The sequence below is a fragment of the Phyllobates terribilis genome, unplaced genomic scaffold, assembly GCF_046119375.1.
Source record: "Phyllobates terribilis strain yellow unplaced genomic scaffold, ASM4611937v1 Scaffold_13__5_contigs__length_258822181, whole genome shotgun sequence".
NCBI lineage: Eukaryota > Metazoa > Chordata > Amphibia > Anura > Dendrobatidae > Phyllobates > Phyllobates terribilis.
Window position 1 is genome coordinate 117688685 of NW_027362773.1, and position 20153 is coordinate 117708837.

The 20153-nt window shown below is 46.2% G+C and overlaps 1 protein-coding gene across 2 annotated transcripts in view; it reads right to left on the reverse strand.

Moving 5' to 3' along the window:
* Positions 1-5667: 5667 nt before the first annotated feature.
* The window catches only part of PLCB3 (phospholipase C beta 3), a 93632-nt gene continuing 79146 nt past the window's right edge, over positions 5668-20153 (reverse strand). For both annotated transcript variants that reach the window (XM_073658513.1, XM_073658514.1), the window contains exons 23-33: positions 16956-17060; positions 16646-16734; positions 15131-15242; positions 11979-12017; positions 11673-11874; positions 11409-11541; positions 11236-11312; positions 9714-9803; positions 9562-9619; positions 6105-6191; positions 5668-6012 (exon numbers count right to left, since the gene is read on the reverse strand). In XM_073658513.1, the coding sequence (XP_073514614.1) occupies positions 5782-6012; positions 6105-6191; positions 9562-9619; positions 9714-9803; positions 11236-11312; positions 11409-11541; positions 11673-11874; positions 11979-12017; positions 15131-15242; positions 16646-16734; positions 16956-17060 (1223 nt within the window). In that variant the 3' untranslated portion in view covers positions 5668-5781. The remainder of the gene's footprint in view (positions 6013-6104; positions 6192-9561; positions 9620-9713; positions 9804-11235; positions 11313-11408; positions 11542-11672; positions 11875-11978; positions 12018-15130; positions 15243-16645; positions 16735-16955; positions 17061-20153) is intronic.

Consider the following 20153-nt stretch of genomic DNA (forward strand, 5'->3'; position numbering starts at 1 on the left):
GAGATCGCAAGCTGTCACCGCCTCCTCCGCTGTGGACGACACTATCAACAGGTCGTCCAGGTAGGGGAGAATCGTAACCCCTTGCCTTCGAAGGATCGCCATAAGTGGCGCCAGAATCTTCGTAAAAACTCTGGGCGCCGAGGCCAACCAGAATGGTAGGGCCACAAACTGGTAATGGGCCTGACCTATGGCAAAACGCAGGAAGCGCTGGTGGGCCCTTCCGATGGGGACATGCAAATAGGCGTCGCGGATGTCGATTGACACCAAAAAAATCGTACTGTGACATGGCCGCCACAACAGAGCGAAGAGATTCCATGCGGAATTTCCGGGTCCGGACATGAAGATTCAATTCTTTGAGGTCCAGAATGGGGCGAAACTTGTCCTCTTTTTTGGGGACCACAAAGAGGTTGGAGTAAAACCCTCTTCCCTGGTCCTCCGGCGGAACCGTAACCACTACACCATTCTGCAGAAGAGAATCGACCTCCCGCAGCAGAGCAGCTGCCAGCTTGGGCTCAGACGGGATGCGAGACTGGCGAAACCTGTCCGGGGGTCGAGAATGAAACTCTATGAAATAGCCTGCTGACATAACCCGCGTCACCCAGGCGTCCGATACGTGGGATGCCCAAGTCGACTCGAATTGTAGCAGACGACCCCCCACCCGAGAGCCCTCGGGTGAGAACCTGGCGTCAGTCCGCCTTAGCGGGCTTCTTGTCAGTTTCCCGTTTGTCTTGACGGAAACTCTGTTTCCAGGGAGTACGGGTTTTCTGAGAGGTCTTCTTTCCGGAAGACGAGGGACGACCCGATCCCCAAGGGGGCTGACCGAACCGTCCCCTGGGTCGAAAGGACCGACGACCACCACCGGCACTTGACTTGCCAGACGTAGGCGCCGCTGCTCTCTGCTGCGGCAAAGCCGTATCCTTTGCTTTGGCCTTAGCAATCAGCTCCGTGAGGTCAGAACCAAAAAGCTGACCACCCTTGTACGCCAGACTCAGCAAACCTTGCTTGGATACTGCGTCTCCAGTCCACTGCTTAAGCCACAGTGCTCTTCTGACTGTGACGGCCGAGGATTGCGCTCTGGACAGAACCGAAGTAGAATCCAGAACTGCGTCTCTGCCATAACGGGCCGCCTCTTCCAACAACTGGATGAGCCCTTCTACCTCAGATAGCGGGGTCCCATCTTGCCACGCCGACCGTAGCTGATCCAACCACCGCAGAGAAGTCTCACCAGCACACATGGCTCCTAAAGACGCTCGGAACCCCTGACCCGCGGCCTCGTAGATGGATTTCGCCGCTAACTCTGTCCTTCTGTCTAGTGGATCCTGCAGACTCGCCTTCCCTTTAACAGGAAGTAACGAAGATTTGCTCAGCTGAGATAAAGGTACGTCTACCTCAGGAGAGGGAACCCAATTAGCGATCTTCTCCGTGGAACAGGGATACAGTGCATCAAAAAGCCGAGTCCCCTGAAAGCGCTTATCCGGACACAGGCGTTCTTTCTCCACCGCCTCGTTAAGCTCATCGAGCGATGGCAGTGTTGACAGAGTCCGACGCGACTCCTGAAACAGCCGGGCCGACTTACCAGGGCGGCTCGATACCTCATCAGGCATCTGTAACGCCTCTCTCATAGCCCCAATAAAGGCATCCACGCGGCCCCTCTTTGTCAGAATTGGAGATCTCCCCAGCAGAGCTTGTCGGATCTGAGGCCTCCGTCTCGCTGCGCGGAGGGGACAGTACTGGCCTGTGGCGCTTCTTGCCACGAGAAGTCAGTAAGGACTTAGCTGATACCCAATGACCTAGAAGGCCAGACAGGCTATCAATGGAGCGAGCCCTCACGCAGTATCTGTAAGGCCGAATAACCCCTTAAAAGTGTGGTCAGTAACTAGGACAGTGTGATCCCGTACCACAGCCTGTTCTTCACAAAAGAAACCAAGCGCTGAAGGAGTAAAGCTCCTCTTAGAAGAGAAAGCTACCTCAGCTGCCCGACAGGGGTTAATGCTGCCGACTACGGAACAACCTCTGCTTTTAGGAGAGAAGAGGTGTGCGAGTCCCAGAAATACCTCATGAGAGGTAACCGCGGCAGGTACAACACAGTCTGACTACCTTACTGGGCTGCAGAGAGGTGCCCCGCACTGCGGAGGCGAGAGAGGAACCTTCTGCCTTAAAGACAGAAGCGACTCACCCAGCTGGCCGCGGTGACTGCTCTTCCTGGTCTGGAAGAAGCGGACCGGTCCGGAAGGAGGGAGAGAGGCGATGGCCACCGCGCGAGAAGAAGCTGGAAGAGGAGGGGCAGGAACCGCTCCAGCGCTTCCTGCCCGCGAAAGACAGGCAGCCGAGACGCGAGGCCACGCCCCCCGCCGCCGTTCAAAAAAGCGCGCGGCTTCTCCGTTCTCCGCTCGCCTCACTGCAGGGATTCCACCTGCGGATAAAAAAACAGCAGTCACTGCATTGAAAAAACTTAACCGCAGCAGCCGCTGAAGCACTCACACATGATGAGCACTTACCCAGCTGAGCGCCACAGGGACCCCCAGGGATGTGTGGCGCGGTGGCCCTTAGCTTCCCCCACGGCGGAGCACGCAGGGTCCCCACAGGCGCGGTGTGCGTCTCCGCCAGGAAGCACCCTGTATCCCCCGGGGCCGGCAGGGTTCTGCGGGGACCTCCTTAAGGGGTACGCAGATTCACCAGGGGAGGGGTGGGGGTCCCAGCAGCACCGAGACCCCCTGAGACCTCTAGACCACGGGGGGTCCAGGCCTCCGTGGATAAAAAATAAAAAATCTTCTGAGGAGCTGCAAAGGCAGCGACTATCCTCTGCGACCTCAAATTTTAGACTGGAGAATCATGGGAGTAGGAGGAGCCTAAGCTGGAGGGGCCGGTCATCACTTTTTATAAATCTGAGGTGAACTATCCTATGGGGCTCCGCCTACCCACTAGTAATGGATCTGTGTCTCCCTTCCTTCCCTTCTGCTGCTGAAATAAAAAATTAGACATGGGGACAGTGATGATAATGCTTGTAAAAGCATACCGGCCATGGTGCTTTTTTTTTAGACTCTAATTTCCTGTTCTTTCAGAAAAACAACACGTGCACATTAGCCACAATGCTTGAACTGCGACCCTTTGTATTAAAAGCATCTAATGTGCGTGTGCATAGAGAGGGAGGGAGGTCAGCTGTGACATCGCCTGTTGTGATTGGTGGAGTCTGTGTTATAAGTGGCATATAGAGGTGCGGTAATTCCGCCTCTGATGATAAGGAGCCTGCTGAAAACACTTAGGAAGTACGAGAGCTCAATTTCCATACTGGTTTAGCGAGGATTGTTGGGTTGGTGGATTTTCTTTTATAGGAGGGGGGGATTTTTTGTGTGTAAATCGGCCATGTTACCCCCTTTCTGCTTATACATTCCCATTGGCAGGATGCACACTAGATTTTTTGCCGCGGATGTGCCGGTGGAAAACTATTTGTACTCGAAATGTGGATGACATTTTCTGAAATCTTTTCCGCACGCTTCGGAAATTGATATCCATAGCATGACAATTTATGCTGCGGATTTTAACCCTTTGCAACCAAGTATCCAGCTGGCTTTTCCGCTGCTCTGTGCAAGGTCTGGGAATGAGATGTGAACACAAAGGCTTTGCTGTCCACATGCTTATGGCATCGCACTATGTCCCTCTAGTCACTTTTGTCAATATCCTCTTCATTGCACTTGTCCATGCTGACCTCTATATTCACCCCTCACATACTTCCTAATATCCTAATACTTCTGCCATAACGAGCCCATAATAATCACAGCGAGGAGGTGCAGCCGTTACAGGCACAGAACTGTGAATGCAGCGTGACCTGATCAAATCACAAAGATCATTTATCTCCGTGATAAATGAGCTGCCACTTCGCGCTGACACGGAGGGCACAGCTACATTTCCAAAACTATTTAGAATATCCTATGGAGCAAAACCTCTGTCCACCAGATCTACACAAATTGAGAATTCAACCCTGCATCACATCTATTTTACTGGCGCTTTTTCTTGTTGCAGCCATAGTCATGGCCCTGAGCGGTCACTATGATTAAATGATGTGACCAGAAAATATTCTGCAGCCCTGGACCAAAGATTTAATTAGGATTGTTTGGTAAGATACTACTGCAGCAAAAAAAAATAATTATTATTATTCGTATCAGAAGTCATTTTAGTATTCGATGCAAGGGATATCAAAATTCCACGCATTGGCCAATAACATGTTCTGGAGATTGCAGGCTGCTAAAAAATAAAATCTATTGGGTGAATAAAAAATAGAAATTGATACATCTGGCTCTCATTTGACTACTCTTCTGGATTAACCTTGCTCTGGTTTTGACCTCAGATTTGGCTGTCCTGGATTCTGACTGACTTTGCCTTTTGAACTCCGATTCTGCCATTTTCTAATCATTCTATGGTTTTGATCACAAATTTGCCTGTCCTGGATTTTGACCGACTGCCATTTTCTAGTTCTATGGTTTGACCCCTGAAAGAGTTTGGTACTCACTCAGCTGCTTTTGAGGTAGGCACAGGAAGCGGTTTCATAAAGATGTCCAAGGCAGGTTTATTGTAACTTCATCAACTGCACTTTAGAAGTAAACAAAACACAGCCTTGTCTGGCACAGAGTAACAAAACAGAAAATAAAACAGTCCATACAGTGGCGCGGGTTTGCCTGCTCACGGTCAGTGTCCTTTAGCACAAACACACTGGTGGTCTCCACACCTCCAGCCACAGACACTGAATGAGAAACTTGGTCTCCATTTTATTTACAAAACCACGCCCTGGGGTGGGGATATGTGAGCAGCCATTCCCTACCATCTCTTATGACTGCTCGTAAACCCGGCCCTGGTGGGCCCTATTAACACTCTCAGCACCACATGTGCTGGAGCATGCTTTCCCAGGTTTACATCACCAAAGCTACCAACCTCGATGATACATATCTCACCTCAAGGATCTGTCCGGCGGCCATCTTATATACCCCCCCCCTCCTGCCCAAAGCCGTGTGCTGGAGCATGCTTTCCCAGGTTTACATCACCGAAGCTACAAACCTCGATGATACATATCTCCCCTCAAGGACCTGTCTGGCGGCCATCTTACACCACCGACTTCTTTCGGTTACTCTTTTCAGCTCTGCTAGTTAGCGACTAATCTTCAGATTCAATCTGGTTGCTCACGCAGCACAGTTCAGATACCAATATAGAGGTTAAAGGGTTTATATCAAGAGTGGCTTGTGCCAAGGCGGTTGCCTTCTGAACGCCTACAGAACCAATGTGATAGAGCTCTTTAATACCACAAGAGTAACACAAGTTGATTTCTGACCATTTTAATAGAGAAATAAAATGTGTGTAAAAAATACATAAAATGGCATAAGACTGTGCCGGACTCGCGCTCTCCATGTACACATCATACAGCACACAATGTGATGCACACACTCACACACAGTAATGCACAAACAGTGTCATTCACGGGCACTCACGCATCATCTGCTTCTGATAAAATCTGTGACTCTATATAATAAATTCTTTCCAGGAGGATTATGGCCATTCATAATGTAAAGGTGAATTTATCCGTAGATGTCGTATTGTGTTTTATACGGGTCCATTGATGTCAGTTTGGTCTCCATTAATAACATAGTCGTCATAAAATCTGAGAATACTATATTAGTGAATATAAATTCTTCTTCTTTTTTTTTTTTTTTTTTTTTTAAAAAAAAAGGGGTGATCATCTGTATACATATATATAATATATAAAAGTACTGCAAAGTTCTAGACGTTTGGGGGTCAGAGTCGAGTAGCTTCATCGTCTGAGTCCTCTGGGGTTGGTAAACAATCCTCTTCGAGAAGATCTGACCCCCAGGTCCTTGTGATAGAAGGAGGGGTACTCTGCGTGGAAGAAGGGGGTTCGGAGCCGCTTCCACCCTTGCTGCCTCCTTCGTCTTGCAGGTATCTTCGCACTTCTTGAGGGAGCTGACGTAACTCCGCTTGGCATTCTTCTTCCAGCTGTGCCATCAACTAGGAAACAGACAGACGAGGGATTAGAAGACCGGGGACGAATAGAGGAGGGGACGCTGCCTGCCCGCTGTTCTGGATGGCCCGCTACTGACCTTTGGTTCCTCATCCTTTATCCTCTGCAGCGTCTCTTGGTGAGCAGCAAGCAACTTTTCTAGACGCTTGTTTTGTGCTTCTTCTAACTGCAAGAAAAGGACATTTGTAAAGACGTCTGGCAGCAAAGGAGTCTGATCTAACAAACATTTCTACACAGTGTTACATGGCGCCGCCGTACTGAATGCTACCGCCAGCCTAGAGATATTCCTTTATTGCAGTAAAACACTCGTTACTTGCCGGCTCCTATTAATCATGGCTGGAATCAATTCCTGATGTTATAATACACTTACATTTGTGATCCTCCGCTATCGGCTAGTGAGATATGTTCTCAGGACCCTACATCTGCAACCGTGTTTGGGATAAGGGTAACAGCACCACTTTCCCAGATTTTAACCATTAACACTATATGGACAAAAGTATTGGGATACACGTCTTAACCGGTGAATTCAGGTTTTTCATTCAGTCACATTGCCCCTAGTGTATAACATCCGACCCCTCACCACGGTGTATAACATCCGACCCCCCACCACGGTGTATAACATATGGCCCCCCACCACGGTGTATAACATCCGACCCCCCACCACGGTGTATAAAATATGGCCCCCCACCACGGTGTATAACATCCGACCCCCCACCACGGTGTATAACATCCGACTCCCCACCACGGTGTATAACATCTGACCCCCCACCACGGTGTATAACATACGGCCCCCCACCACGGTGTATAACATACGGCCCCCCACCACGGTGTATAACATACGGCCCCCTACCACGGTGTATAACATCCGACCCCCCACCACGGTGTATAACATACGGCCCCCCCACCATGGTGTATAACATCCGACCCCCCACCACGGTGTAGAACATCAGACCCCCCACCACGGTGTATAACATACGGCCCCCCACCATGGTGTGTAACATCCGACCCCTCACCACGGTGTATAACATACGGCCCCCCACCACGGTGTAGGGCTGGTGGTAAAGCGCTCACTGATATCAGCGTGATCCCGGAGCCACCGGGGTAACAAGTCCGTTCATGACATTTCTTTTTCCAAAATCTTCCCCCATCATCTGTGAGTGATATTATTGGGAAGAGGAAAGAATCACAGCAACTCAGCCATGAAGTGGAGACCCCATAATGTTACAGAGAGGGGTCACCGAGTGCTAAGGAGCAGAGGCAGAAAAGTCACCCCAACTCTGATGACCCCATAACTACAGAGTCCAGACCTCTGGTATTAACATCAGCACAAACACTGCGCCCCCGCCGGGATCTTCATGGCCGAGAAGCTGGATGCAGCCTTACATCACCAAGCACAATGCCGAGAGTCAGATGGAGTGGTGTAAATACACCACTGGACTCTATAGCAGAAGAAACAACACATTTTGGATAAATTATATTTTCCAACTTTGAGGGAACAGTTTGGGGAAGGCTCTTTTCTCTTCCCCATGATTGTGCTTAGTGCACAAGGTCCATGAAGAAATGAATGGGGGAGTTTGGTGTGGGAAAAAAAATGACTGGCGCACAGAGCCCCGACCTCAATCCCATCCAACATCTTTGAAATGAACTAGAATAGAGATTGTGAGCCCGGCCTTCACCTCCAATATCAGTGTCTGACCTCACAAATGCTCTTCTGAATGACAGGGCAAAAATTCCCACTGACACCAAATCTTATAGAAAACCTTCCCAGAAGAGTAGAAGCGGTTATAGCCGCAAAGGGACCGAATCCATGTTAATATCTATGGCTTTAGAATGGAAGGTCATACAAGTTCCTGTAGGTGTAATGTGGAATTGGCCCAAAACTTTGTCCTTATTGTGTAATTTTACTCACAGTCATTGCGTCCTGATAAAATTATTGTAATTTCCCAACCACTGTCTAATGTTGGCTAGAGAAAATTTTCCACACATATGAAATACTAATTCACAACTTTTTTTTAAAGTAGTGATAGCTTCCCTCCATGCTCCTGGACATGTCACATAGAAGCTATGCAGATGCAGGCTGTAATTGAGTACTGAACAAGCCATGACAGTGCGTAATGTGTACAGTCATGTGTCATGGAGCAGAGGCAGATGATGGCTGATCGACACTTGTCAGTACACATTAGAAGTATCAGAGTCAATTGCCTCCCCTGGCACAGTTGTCCCTTTCCTGTCATTGCCTGTTCAGCACTCGCTCACAGCCTGCATCTTCATAGCTTCTTTGTGACATGTCCAGGAGCGTGAAGGGAAGTTATAATTGTTAAAGAGAAGCTGTGCATTAGCAGCAGGCATAGATTATAGGAGGGAGAGGAAGGGGGGATGAAAGCAAAGCACAAAGGAGTGTTTGGTCAGGGGGCAGGCTTGCATAAAAGCACAATGAGCAAACCAGCCCCCTGATCTGTGTCTGCAGGGAAGGAGCTGTTATCAGGGGGCTGGCTTGCATTAATATCCAGACCATGTCCCTTGATTTACCATTCTAGAAGGGGGACGGGAAGGGTCACTCCGCATCCCCGTCACAGTAAGTAGTTCTGAATAGCAATAACCTCACCATTGCAAACGTCACTATGGATATGAGGCTTTGTAGTTTTTGAAGTTGTGTTAATGTGAATACTTTTATTTTTTTTTTAACCTCCCCAGAGTACCCCTTTAAAACAACAGACTCCAATTATTTGGCCTAATACACACTGCATATCATTTTTTTTATCTCTCTGTTGCCAGGCAGCTAGGAATCCCCTACCATATATTTTCATGCCTTGCAATGATATGCTTACTAGATATGTCCATGCAAGCTGCCCGGCAGTCCCCACTCCAATTAACAAATGCAGATAAGCTGTAAGTAATGATAGCAATTTTAATTGATGTGAGCCTGCGAGGCGACCATTAGTAATACCGCCGCAAAAGTCAGCAACATAGTGATAGTGTGAACACTCAAGACCAGCCTGAAAATCAGCAGCTGTCCCTAGTCCCGAATTACGTCGTCACTTTATATTTAGAGCAATAGGAGTCATTAAAGGGGTATTCCCATCTCCAAGATCCTATCCCAATATGTAGTAGGTGTAATAACAAAATTAGAATATAGTATAGTTCTTCTGATTCGCTATGTTGCTTACTCTACGTGCAGGGCATTGCAGCAGCTTAGGTATCCATGGGTATTACCACTCATATAATGATGGTTAGTGGTTGTAACCACGGATACCTAAGCTACTGCAATGCCCTGCACATGGGGTAAGTGACATAGCGAATCAGAAGAACTATACTACATTTCTAATTGGAGGTATTTGATAATATTATTATTATTTCACCTACTTTATATTTGGATAGGATCATAGAGATGGGAACAGCCCTTTAAATCTATAGTGGTCATTCCAAGCCGGGCTGAACTGTTCAGACCCCAGAGAGGCGCAGCAGCTTCATGTATCCTACTCTCTTTATACAGGTTTATTCACAGATTCTCGACAGCCAACTCCATGGTCACTTACACTGCGTATGAAGTTCACCGACTCGTTGATGTGACGTCTGTTGATCTCCGTCATTTCTCTGCAGGAAAAATACGATGTGATAAATGCGGGGGAAAAAGTAACAAGGAAGGTAGAACAGACATAAGATAGAGGAAGACGTGGACCTTACTGACCCTTCCTTCTTGTGCCGGTCTAACGTCTTCACCTTCGTGATGCTGTTATGTCTCTTTCTGTCCAGGATCTTCTGCAGTTCCTTCTTCTCTCTAGAAGGAAATATATGGATAAATATAATTTAGATGCTTCATTATTGATTTTTCTTTCCAGTGTCTAACATCAGACCACTCCTCTCCCCCAATGGTCACAGACTTGCACTATTTCAATTTCGAATTGACCCTTTGGGTGGTCTCGTATGTTTTTTTTGGAACGCTTGATTTTAGTGGATGTATTGGAGACGTGATTCTGCGGCGCTTACTAATATATAAAGTATTTCAAGTTCAGTTTCAGCTACTTAAACTGAGCCTTGGGTGGGTCTGGTTGGGAAGGTCCAGATGGACAACATAGTGGTTCCAGCAGGATAAGTAACATATTTTTATACTTTTGAGTATGTCCTAAATTTAGAGGTATAAAGTCCATGCAACGCGTTTTGGCATCTTCATCAGAACCTAGTTATTAGTTGTAATATACTGTATAGACTTGGATGGTAGGAAGTGTGTAAAGTGCAGTGACCCCTGACCTCACCGGAAATTAGCCAAAAGTACTATGGCCGTGTGAAAAAAAACAAAAAAACGCAAGATGTACTAGTCCGGTTCGTGTTATGGACCAAACTACTGCACGCCAATAGCAGGCAACGCATGCACCCATCTGCTGTACAAACGAGCATATGGAGCCACAGATGTAATCAGTACGAGTAGGTGGATAGTTGTTATCAAGAAACTCGGACCTATAGGGGTGGCGCATGTATTCCCAGGAGCGGCGCAGGGACTCCCACGAGCGGCGCAGGGACTCCCACGAGGGACGCAGGGACTCCCACGAGGGACGCAGGGATTCCCACAAGTGACGCAGGGATTCCCAGGAGTGGTGCAAGGATTTCAGTAGTGTTGGATTCGTTGATTTGTGGACCTTGTGTCCGCCTGATGAAGGATTGCTATTGGCCATCACACGAGTTCAAGCATATGGAGCCAGGCATATCTGCTATTTGCGGACGTGACTGGATTGAGTTTTTATACGCCCATGTGAACCTGGCCTAATGCCTTTATACTACTGCCACAAAATCTATTTCTAAATGTATTTGATCAAATAAAGAGAACGTTGACAACCCCTTTAAAGAGCCATCCACGTCAGACACCCCTTATATTACGCAGTGTTTGAGTACCTGAAGCTTAAAGAGGGGGTCCCCAATAATTAGTTATCAAAACCAGCTGACAGCACTGAATAGCCGCTGGTGTACCAGACAGCAATGGGTGCCGTGTAATTCTTTATTTTTCTGCAAGGAAATTGAGCATTTACACAGTGGTTCCCCTGAAAATGTGGGTAATGATTGTCAGCTATATGAGCTCCTGTGATCTGTAACTGTTTAAGGGCCCCTGATGTAAGAAGAATTTCTCCAAACTAGAAGACCCCTTAAGGTGCTTCCATGATCTATTCTCAAATTTACGAATCTCTCTGTTCATTTCCGGGGATAACAGCAGCACTCACTTCTCACTAATTTCTTTTAACTTCTTGAGCTGGGCGGTATGAGAGCCTTGGGCGACATCTTGTAGCTTCTGCATAGCCTGCAAGTAGGGAGTAAAGAAACATCTTTGTTGGACCCCTGAGTGTCTCGGTGAGATCAGAATATTTTGGGGGTTGGGGGTGGGGGAATGATGCACCTGTTGAAGGTGGATGTGTTTGATCTTCCTCCCCTGCTCGTGCTGCAGTTCTCTGAGCTCCACAAGACGTTTCTGCTGCTCTCCTTGCAGATCCATCAGCTTCTTCTGCTGCTCCTCCTGCTCCGGCAATGAACTACAGTTACAAAGTGAAAAGGGGAACATGTAGTTAATGGAGTCGGATTGGCACCACAACACAACAAACCGAGGCAAACAATCGGTCCAAGAAATTATCCTCAAGAACAATGCATAATCATCCCCACTTACTCTTGTCCAGATTTAGGGCTCTTCCCAAACTTCTTGCGGATGCTTTGGAGCTGGATGAACCTGCTGTTCTGCTCCTTGCAGAGGGATGACACCTTGCGCAGGTGTTTACGGTGCATGTGGCGCAATTCTTGGTACTGTCGGCACAGCAGCTTCACAAAGCTTTTCTGTAACTTCAGCTCCTCTAAGGACGGAGCTTTCACATCTAAGAGCAAAAGGCAACTTCCGTAACAAATCCTCCATAAAGCCTTAATAAAGCCTTCCTGACATGAGAGCACCAGCAAGAAATGACTGCACGCAGTCCATTACCTGTTAGAACACTTGCAATCAGGTCATCTCGTTGCTGAGCTGAGGGAAAACAGAGATTTATTCTAAATATATAGATCTAAAAAAAGACAGCCGCTTTCAAGCATGTCAATGAAACAGAAGGGTGAGCAAAGCTGAAGTGGCGGTGCTGGAGCTGTAGGTGGCACATCGAGGGACCTTTCATAATCAAAATATATTAGTAAGCTGTATGAATTAAATTTTGAAAACTGTAACACTAGGGCCGGTTCCCCTGCATGGTGTCACCTTCCCCCTCCATGCAGGGACGCTGGCATACTCACCGCCCCGACCCTCGGTGTGGTCCCTGTACTCTGCTACAGTGCGAGCCACAACTCCCGGCAGCGCGCCTAGTGCGCGCGCGCGCGCATGCTCCCCTGCTCTTAAAGGTGCAGGCACGCATATAGTAATTGCCCTCAGCTTGTAGCTGGGAGGCATTTACCAAAATGAGTACATCTGCAAGATGGCTCCCAGCCAATAGCTGGGAGGCATTTTGTATCAAAGACTCCCTGCCCCTTAGGGAGTCAGTGTAGCGACAACATTCATTAGTATGTAGTTTCCCCTACTAGAGAGTTGTTAGGTCCCCCGGTCCACGTGCGGCCATTCCCAGAATCAGTATATAAGACCTGAGAGTCTGAACGTTTCCCTATCCAAGTATCCGGACTGCTACAACCCATCTCTGAAGTACCCATCTGAGTCACCATGTCAGTAACCATTCTGCAGTGAACCTCAACCTATTAGTCTGAATGCAGCCCGAGTATGTGTCAGGCAACAAGACCCCTGTGGTCAGCAGCTGCAGTACCGAGATCTGCTTAGGAGTGGTACCTGGTGGCCACCTGCAACCCAGTGTCTCCACCACCAGGAGCTCCAGTGAACGCCAGGTAGCCGCTTAGCTATGCCCCTACCTAGGCATACCCAGCCCTGTGGCACAGTGGGTCCACAAATCCCTGTGCGCCACCGTTGGGCGTAACAAAAACACATATAGGGCAACTTTTAAAGTGCATTTAGATGTGTCGATTTCAGGCCATCAGTGCACCTCAACGAGTACAGATTGACTCTGTAACACGTAGTTCGGCACTTGTTTACTGGCGACAGAATGATCGCTAATACGATTAATACGATCGTTCTGTCCCCATACAGAATCCTACAATCTAAATTTTGCTGGCATAAACTATCTGATCATCCGATGATAAATGAGGGGACAATCAGGAATGAGCGTTATCGATTACCAATTATCTACTCGTCTAACGGCGCTGGAATTCTTCAGCATACCCCATTTAAAGAGAACCTGTCACCAGGTTAAAAGTGGACAGTTTTTGCTCTGATTTTATTCCTGCTGTTCCTTTGAGTGCTTAGTTTTTTTTTGTTTAGTTTTTTTTTTTTTAAATCTGCCGTATAGTTCTAGAGATATGGGTCTTTTTCTTTATTGATACTTTTTGATGGTCTTCACTAAGGGGGTGTCTCACAGGATCCTCGGGGGCGTTTCTTTAGGCTCCTCTGTATTATCACTTTGTAAGCCACGCTTTTTTGTAAACACCATCAAAATAAAAAGGCCCATATGCCTGGAACCATATGGTGGATTTAAAAAGTTTCAAAAATATAATACTCAGGGGAACAGAGGGAATAAAAAAAGAGCAAAAACTGAACACTTTTAAACTGGCGACATGTCCACTTTGTATAATGAAATCATCTCAAACTTCAAAGAATATTAGGGTTAAGCAGGGGCACCGGACTTTTGCTGTCTTTGCATGGGCCCGTGATGCACTTTTATCCCTCCTTCCCACCCCCTTTAAAATCCTTGCTTTTGAACCTGGTACTTTTGATACACTCAGGATCTTTCTGGCCTTATAATTAGTTGTTGCAATTAGCAAGTTATTATTATTTTTAGACATATAACATTTCTATGCAGTCAGCAAATGCTTTCTTGTTCCAACTAATTTTGCAGGCTTCATAGATGAACTATTGAATTTTTTTTTTTATCGGGAGCAAATGTCCAAGAGGACATCGGGAGGCAGCCGCAGAGCCCAACCAGTAACTATCTGTGACAGGTGTGTCAGGTGTAATAGACAGTCACTCTGGATCTGGCTGTAGAAGGTCACTGTGCTTGGCATTGCAGACACCTTCTTAATTCTTCTTCCTTTAAGACCCAGTGGCTACCTCCCTCCTGCTGCTGATTGACACTCCCTTGCATGGGAGTTAAAAACCCTCAGTTTTCTCCAGGCAATCGCCGGTGATACTTCTATGTAGCTTTGTGCAGGCTTGGAGCACTAGCTGTTGGCTGGCTTCTTCTCGGATACCCTTGAAGGACAGTTGGTGTTACTCCTCTGGTGTCTGCTCAAGCCAAGTTGTTCCCCTTTGTTTGTCTACCTTGTTGTCTTTAGTTTGTACTGGGGCCTGACCAGTGCTCACCCACTCCTCTCCCTATCTAGTGCCAAGCTCTAGGGATATACAGGGTTTGGGGTCATACAGGGTTTAGGGTTCTGCTCAGCGATCTCCTGCCTAGGGGTCTCCACTCCCCCTTTCCCTAGTGTTTGGGCTTCCTCCCACTCTTCCCTTCGTGTTGCACTTAGTCTTTCCCACACCTTGCGTGACACTATCCTTATAATACAACCAGTAGCTTATATTGATTTATATACATATTTGAATACATCTGTGCAATGTGACTTTATGGAAGAAACAAGGCTTTTTACCACGTTGCTTGTCTAATATTCTCAGACTGTTACAAATGATGAAATAATGTAATGCTGACCTCGCTGTCCCTTGCAGCTGTCCACAGACATCAGGCAGCTGCCGGTCTAGCTGTCAGCAGTAATCGTCCCTGATTTCTCCAGTAACACACTGTACTGTACGCGTTTTGCTCAGCAGAATGTATTAATTCCTATTAAGTAGTGGAGCTGACAGATAGATCCGCCACCACTTATCTCATTGAATCAACTTACAAAACATTTAACATGGCTGATTTGTTCTCCCTGATGGGATTTGGTTGCCCCCAAGCAGGTTACATTTGCTATTTCCAGCTGAAAACGAATAAATTGGGTGTCATTAATGCCAATACCTATGGGGTGCAAGGATTATAAATAACACGAGATACAGACATGGCGGTAACGCCTGTGGCATCGTCTCTGATGTATAATGCATACCAGGGGGTGGTACTGGCGTGATGGACGGCTTCTTGTCACACGGACTCCTGTTGGAAGAATCGTACGTTGCGTTTGGCTTTTTTCGATCTTGCGGTTTTTCAGTGTTGTTGAGCTGCGATTGCACAAAGAAAAGGACAAAAGTTGGTCAACGCCAGCACAGGTTACACATCGAAGCTAACTGGCAGGTACGGCATGTAAATCGGAGTATGGCAGACAATTATTGTAGATTATGACTGATCCAATCCCCCAGACTTAAATAAGTTATCTATCTGCAGGATAGGTGATAACTTGTTGACTGGCAGAGGTCCGAATGCTTGGACCCACACTGATCGGCCCAACGGGACATTTTTATCCCGATTAGAATGGAGCGGCGGTGCGCACGCTCAACCACCGCTCCATTCATTCCCTATGGGGCTGCTGAGCTCCACTTTTTCCTGTAGCACCATAGGGAATGAATGGAGCACGATAGACATCCGAATTCCTAGGACCCACATCAATCAGCAGAATGGGGCACTTTTATCCCCTATAGACTGCGCATGCTCGACCACCCCTCCCATTCATTCCCTGTGGGCCTGCCAAGCACTGCGCTCCTTTTTTCCCCAGCAGTCCCATAGAGAGTGAATGGAGCAAGATGGATATCTGACCTGCTGCACCATTTTGTAACGGCAATAAAAGGGTCTAGTTGGGGATAAGGTTACCCCTTAAACCTCAGTCATAGGTCTCTCAACCAGCCAAATCAGATCTCATGCTTTGCACTGAGGAGGGACAACACCTCAAAAACATGTGTCTGCAAACTGAAATTCTTGTCTAGCTTTCATCCCAAGTCATGTGGCAAGGCTCAAAACCAAAAAAAGGAGCAGAACTATAAGCTGGTATATGTGCAAAGTGTAAGAGCACGTTCACACAGTGGCCATTTCACAACCAAAACCCAAGAAAAAAAACAAAAATGAGCATTTACCCTATAGCAAATAAATTGTACTAGTACATGTAAATAACATAGGGTATTTAGTTCACGCTATTTTGATTAAAAAAGCATAAAAACTATCCCACCGCGACAAGGTGACCCTAAGCGGGACTGTAGCAATGGGTGCACCTTGTCGCAGTGGGATGGCTTATATAGTTTTTTTATTAAAATAGCATTAACTAAGTACACTATGTTTTTTACATGTAATAGTACTATTTACTTGCTGTAGGGTATAGGTTAATTTTTGCTTTTTTCTTGGATTAAGGCTCATTAATGGGTTGATAATGACTTGCAGCATTAGTACTTCCAATAGGTGGCGCTAGAGTTCAAGCCCTCTTCCTCTCTGAAGTGGCAGTTTGCATAACTGTGAATAAAAATGCCCCCATTTACTTAGCTGTGCACGTTCCAGCAGTCAAACCGTCGCTAATTAGCAAGTTATCATCTATCTAGCAGGTAGGTTTTTACGATGGAAGACCCCATTAATGCACTTGTAAACAGTCAATTATTTCCTTCTAATACCCCTCACGTGTGAATCTTGCTGTGCACCTTACCTCATTTTCTCCAATCAGAGCCACGAGCCTCTTGGCCCTCTCATCCAGGCTGACATGTTGGATGGGGTTAATCAGAGCTCTGATGTACTCTAGAGCGGATGAAGTTAGCAGTCAGCATTACATGGCATACAAATTAACAATTAATTAAAAACCATCAGCAAACAACAGGTTAAATTGAAACCTAATTACAAATATATGTGACAAAGGTAAAAGGACGATTCTTTTTTTTTTTTTTTGCCCCCAGAATGGTAAATTGGGAACGATAAGAGACATATTACAAGAATGGCAGATGGAAGCCGTCATCACTGACCTTGGTGGTCATCGGGGATGTAATCATTGGCTTCGGTGTAGACGAGAAGAGCCGGGAGACACAGAGGCTGATTAATCTCATTCCTGAGACAGATGTAGTGATAACCTGGTAAGAAAAAAAAGGACTGATCACACGATTATCCATATCTCGGTGAGAACACCGGCTAAGCTTCAGGGTTCTTCATAAACATGAAACGGGTGCTGATCGAGGACGCAACGAGGTCCGACGTTCAAAAGACAAAAAAGAATTACATTTTTTTTTATTATTTTATAGCAACATATGTCTTGTCTTTCCTCCTGTCTCGCCTATAGATACACGTGTACATGAGACATATGTTCACGCCACTGTAAAAAATAAGATCTGTGACAAACCAGCAGATCATTGCCGATTATTATCAACGTTTACAATGGACGATGGTTGAGAACTTTTGCTCCAGTAAAAAGCCCCATTTGTGAGGATCCTGTTGTCCGTCTACAGTTTGACCACTAGTGGCTGCTATTGTTCGCCTTAATAATTGTGCTGCAATTCCATTCCTTACTACTAGAAGCTGCTGCTGTGTTCTGCAATTGCCCTTTACCAAGATGGCAGATTCTGAACCTGTGGGATCCATCTTGTTTCCTGTTTGGGTCAACTTAAAGCCACATGGATCTCTCACTCATTGCTTGAGTATTTTGTCTAGCTGTTAAGTCTAGTTCCAGTCTCCAGCTCCTGGACTGTCTTACCCAGACAGTTCTCACCTATCTACGGATTGTTTCCTACAGCTCCTTTGCTAACTCCAAGACCTTCTACTACCACTTGCTGTTCCTGCTTGTGCTCCTTCGGCCAGTGGATTACAGCAGTGCTACGTCAGTATCGTAACACCATTATACCATCTCCCTTTATGGTTTGCTCCATACAAGTTCATACGGCTTCGACCAGCTTACTTTGGGGGCAACTGTTTAGAAACTTTTTTGCCTTTTATCTACAGTGGTGTATAAAAGGTTTTTATTGTAAACCCCAAGACTTATCACAGTATCCAAAATCCATCATTAAAAAGAGGCAACACAAAACAGATCTTCGTAGGCGGTGTCAGGACAAAAGTTTTGCTGCCCATGAAGAATATCGGGGCATAAAAACATTGAGCACCTAGAGAAAATAAAACAGGACTTGAGACAACATGCTCTGGACAGACAAGTCAAGAAGAAGCCATGGCCGCTGTGTTTAGTGTAAACCAAAAGCCGAATTTCACCAGAAGAACCCAATGCTAACTTATAAATCACTTTGGTAGAAATGGTATAGTGTAGGCTAAAATTTCAGCAACAGAATATGGGCAGCTCCCCAACCATCATATAATCCCCAGAGGGTGCCCGAGGCTCTGTCAAATCAATAAATCTCATTTGAATGTGGAGCTTCAAGGACCATTAATATACCAGTAATCCCATCAATCACTAGCAGGAAAAATAAATATATGGAGCGTTCTTAATCTATCAACTCTAAAAGCCTCCATACAAATTAGATAAGAGTAGTCCGAACCACCAAAAATTGGCAGGACTAGCTCAACATCTGATATGTATGTAGACCACCCGAAAGATGTCAGGGAACAGGAAGATCCAAAAAATGAGATTAAGACACCAGATCATTTATTTTCAGGGGAGATAAATCTCCTCAGAGATGCCCGATAGCAGCTTTCTCATTTCTGTCCATCGAAAACACGATTGCTAGCCAAAGCTAAACGTTCATGTGTGTATCGGGGGAGTCAGGATTGACATCTGTTGGCCGACCGGACAGCCATCACGTGTGGAGCCAGAATAAGCCGCGAGGGGATGCAATGCATTGAGGAGTTTTAAATTTTTTTTCCAGTAGATGTCACAGACTGGTAGGGTATTGTTCACATTTGATGTAATTGCAGTAGATTTTGGCAGGAAAACAACTGTTTAGAGTCAGTATGATTAAGAACATAGATGCTCGAAAAGGGTGAAAGTGGATTCCCAGGAATTCCCTCTTCCCCTCTTTTAAATTCTTCCAATTTTTTAAGATGAACTAATAAACATTGATTTTAATATCTTTTCCTGGACTTGCTGCTGGACACAGCCTCTCTGCATGCTTCTGTGCTACTGATTGTATGAGGTTAGAGCTCATCCTGTACACTCTGTGCTACTGATTGCATGGGACCAGATCTCATCCTGTAGACTCTGTGCTATTGATTGTATGGGGTCAGATCTCATCCTGTAGACTCTGAGCTATTGATTGTATGAGGCCAGATCTCATCCTGTAGACTCTGTGCTATTGATTGTATGGGACCAGATCTCATCCTGTACACTCTGTGCTATTGATTGTATGGGATCAGATCTCATCCTGTAGACTCTGTGCTATTGATTGTATGGGATCAGATCTCATCCTGTAGACTCTGTGCTATTGATTGTATGAGGCCAGATCTCATCCTGTAGACTCTGTGCTATTGATTGTATGAGACCAGATCTCATCCTGTAGACTCTCTGCTATTGATTGTATGGGACCAGATCTCATCATGTAGACTCTGTGCTATTGATTGTATGGGACCAGATCTCATCCTGTAGACTCTGTGCTACTGATTGTATGTGGCCAGATCTCATCCTGTAGACTCTGTGCTACTGAATGTATGGGACGAGATCTCATCCTGTAGACTCTGTGCTATTGATTGTATGGGACCAGATCTCATCATGTAGACTCTGTGCTATTGATTGTATGGGGTTAGATCTCATCCTGTAGACTCTCGGCTGTTGATTGTATGGGACCAGATCTCATCCTGTAGACTCTGTGCTACTGAATGTATGGGACGAGATCTCATCCTGTAGACTCTGTGCTATTGATTGTATGAGGCCAGATCTCATCCTGTACACTCTGTGCTATTGATTGTATGGGACCAGATCTCATCCTGTACACTCTCGGCTATCGATTGTATGAGGCCAGATCTCATCCTGTAGACTCTGTGCTATTGATTGTATGGGACTAGATCTCATCCTGTAGACTCTGTGCTATTGATTGTATGGGACCAGCTCTCATCCTGTAGATTCTGTGCTACTGAATGTATGGGACGAGATCTCATCCTGTAGACTCTGTGCTATTGATTGTATGAGGCCAGATCTCATCCTGTACACTCTGTGCTATCGATTGTATGGGGTTAGATCTCTTCCTGTAGACTCTCTGCTATTGATTGTATGAGGCCAGATCTCATCCTGT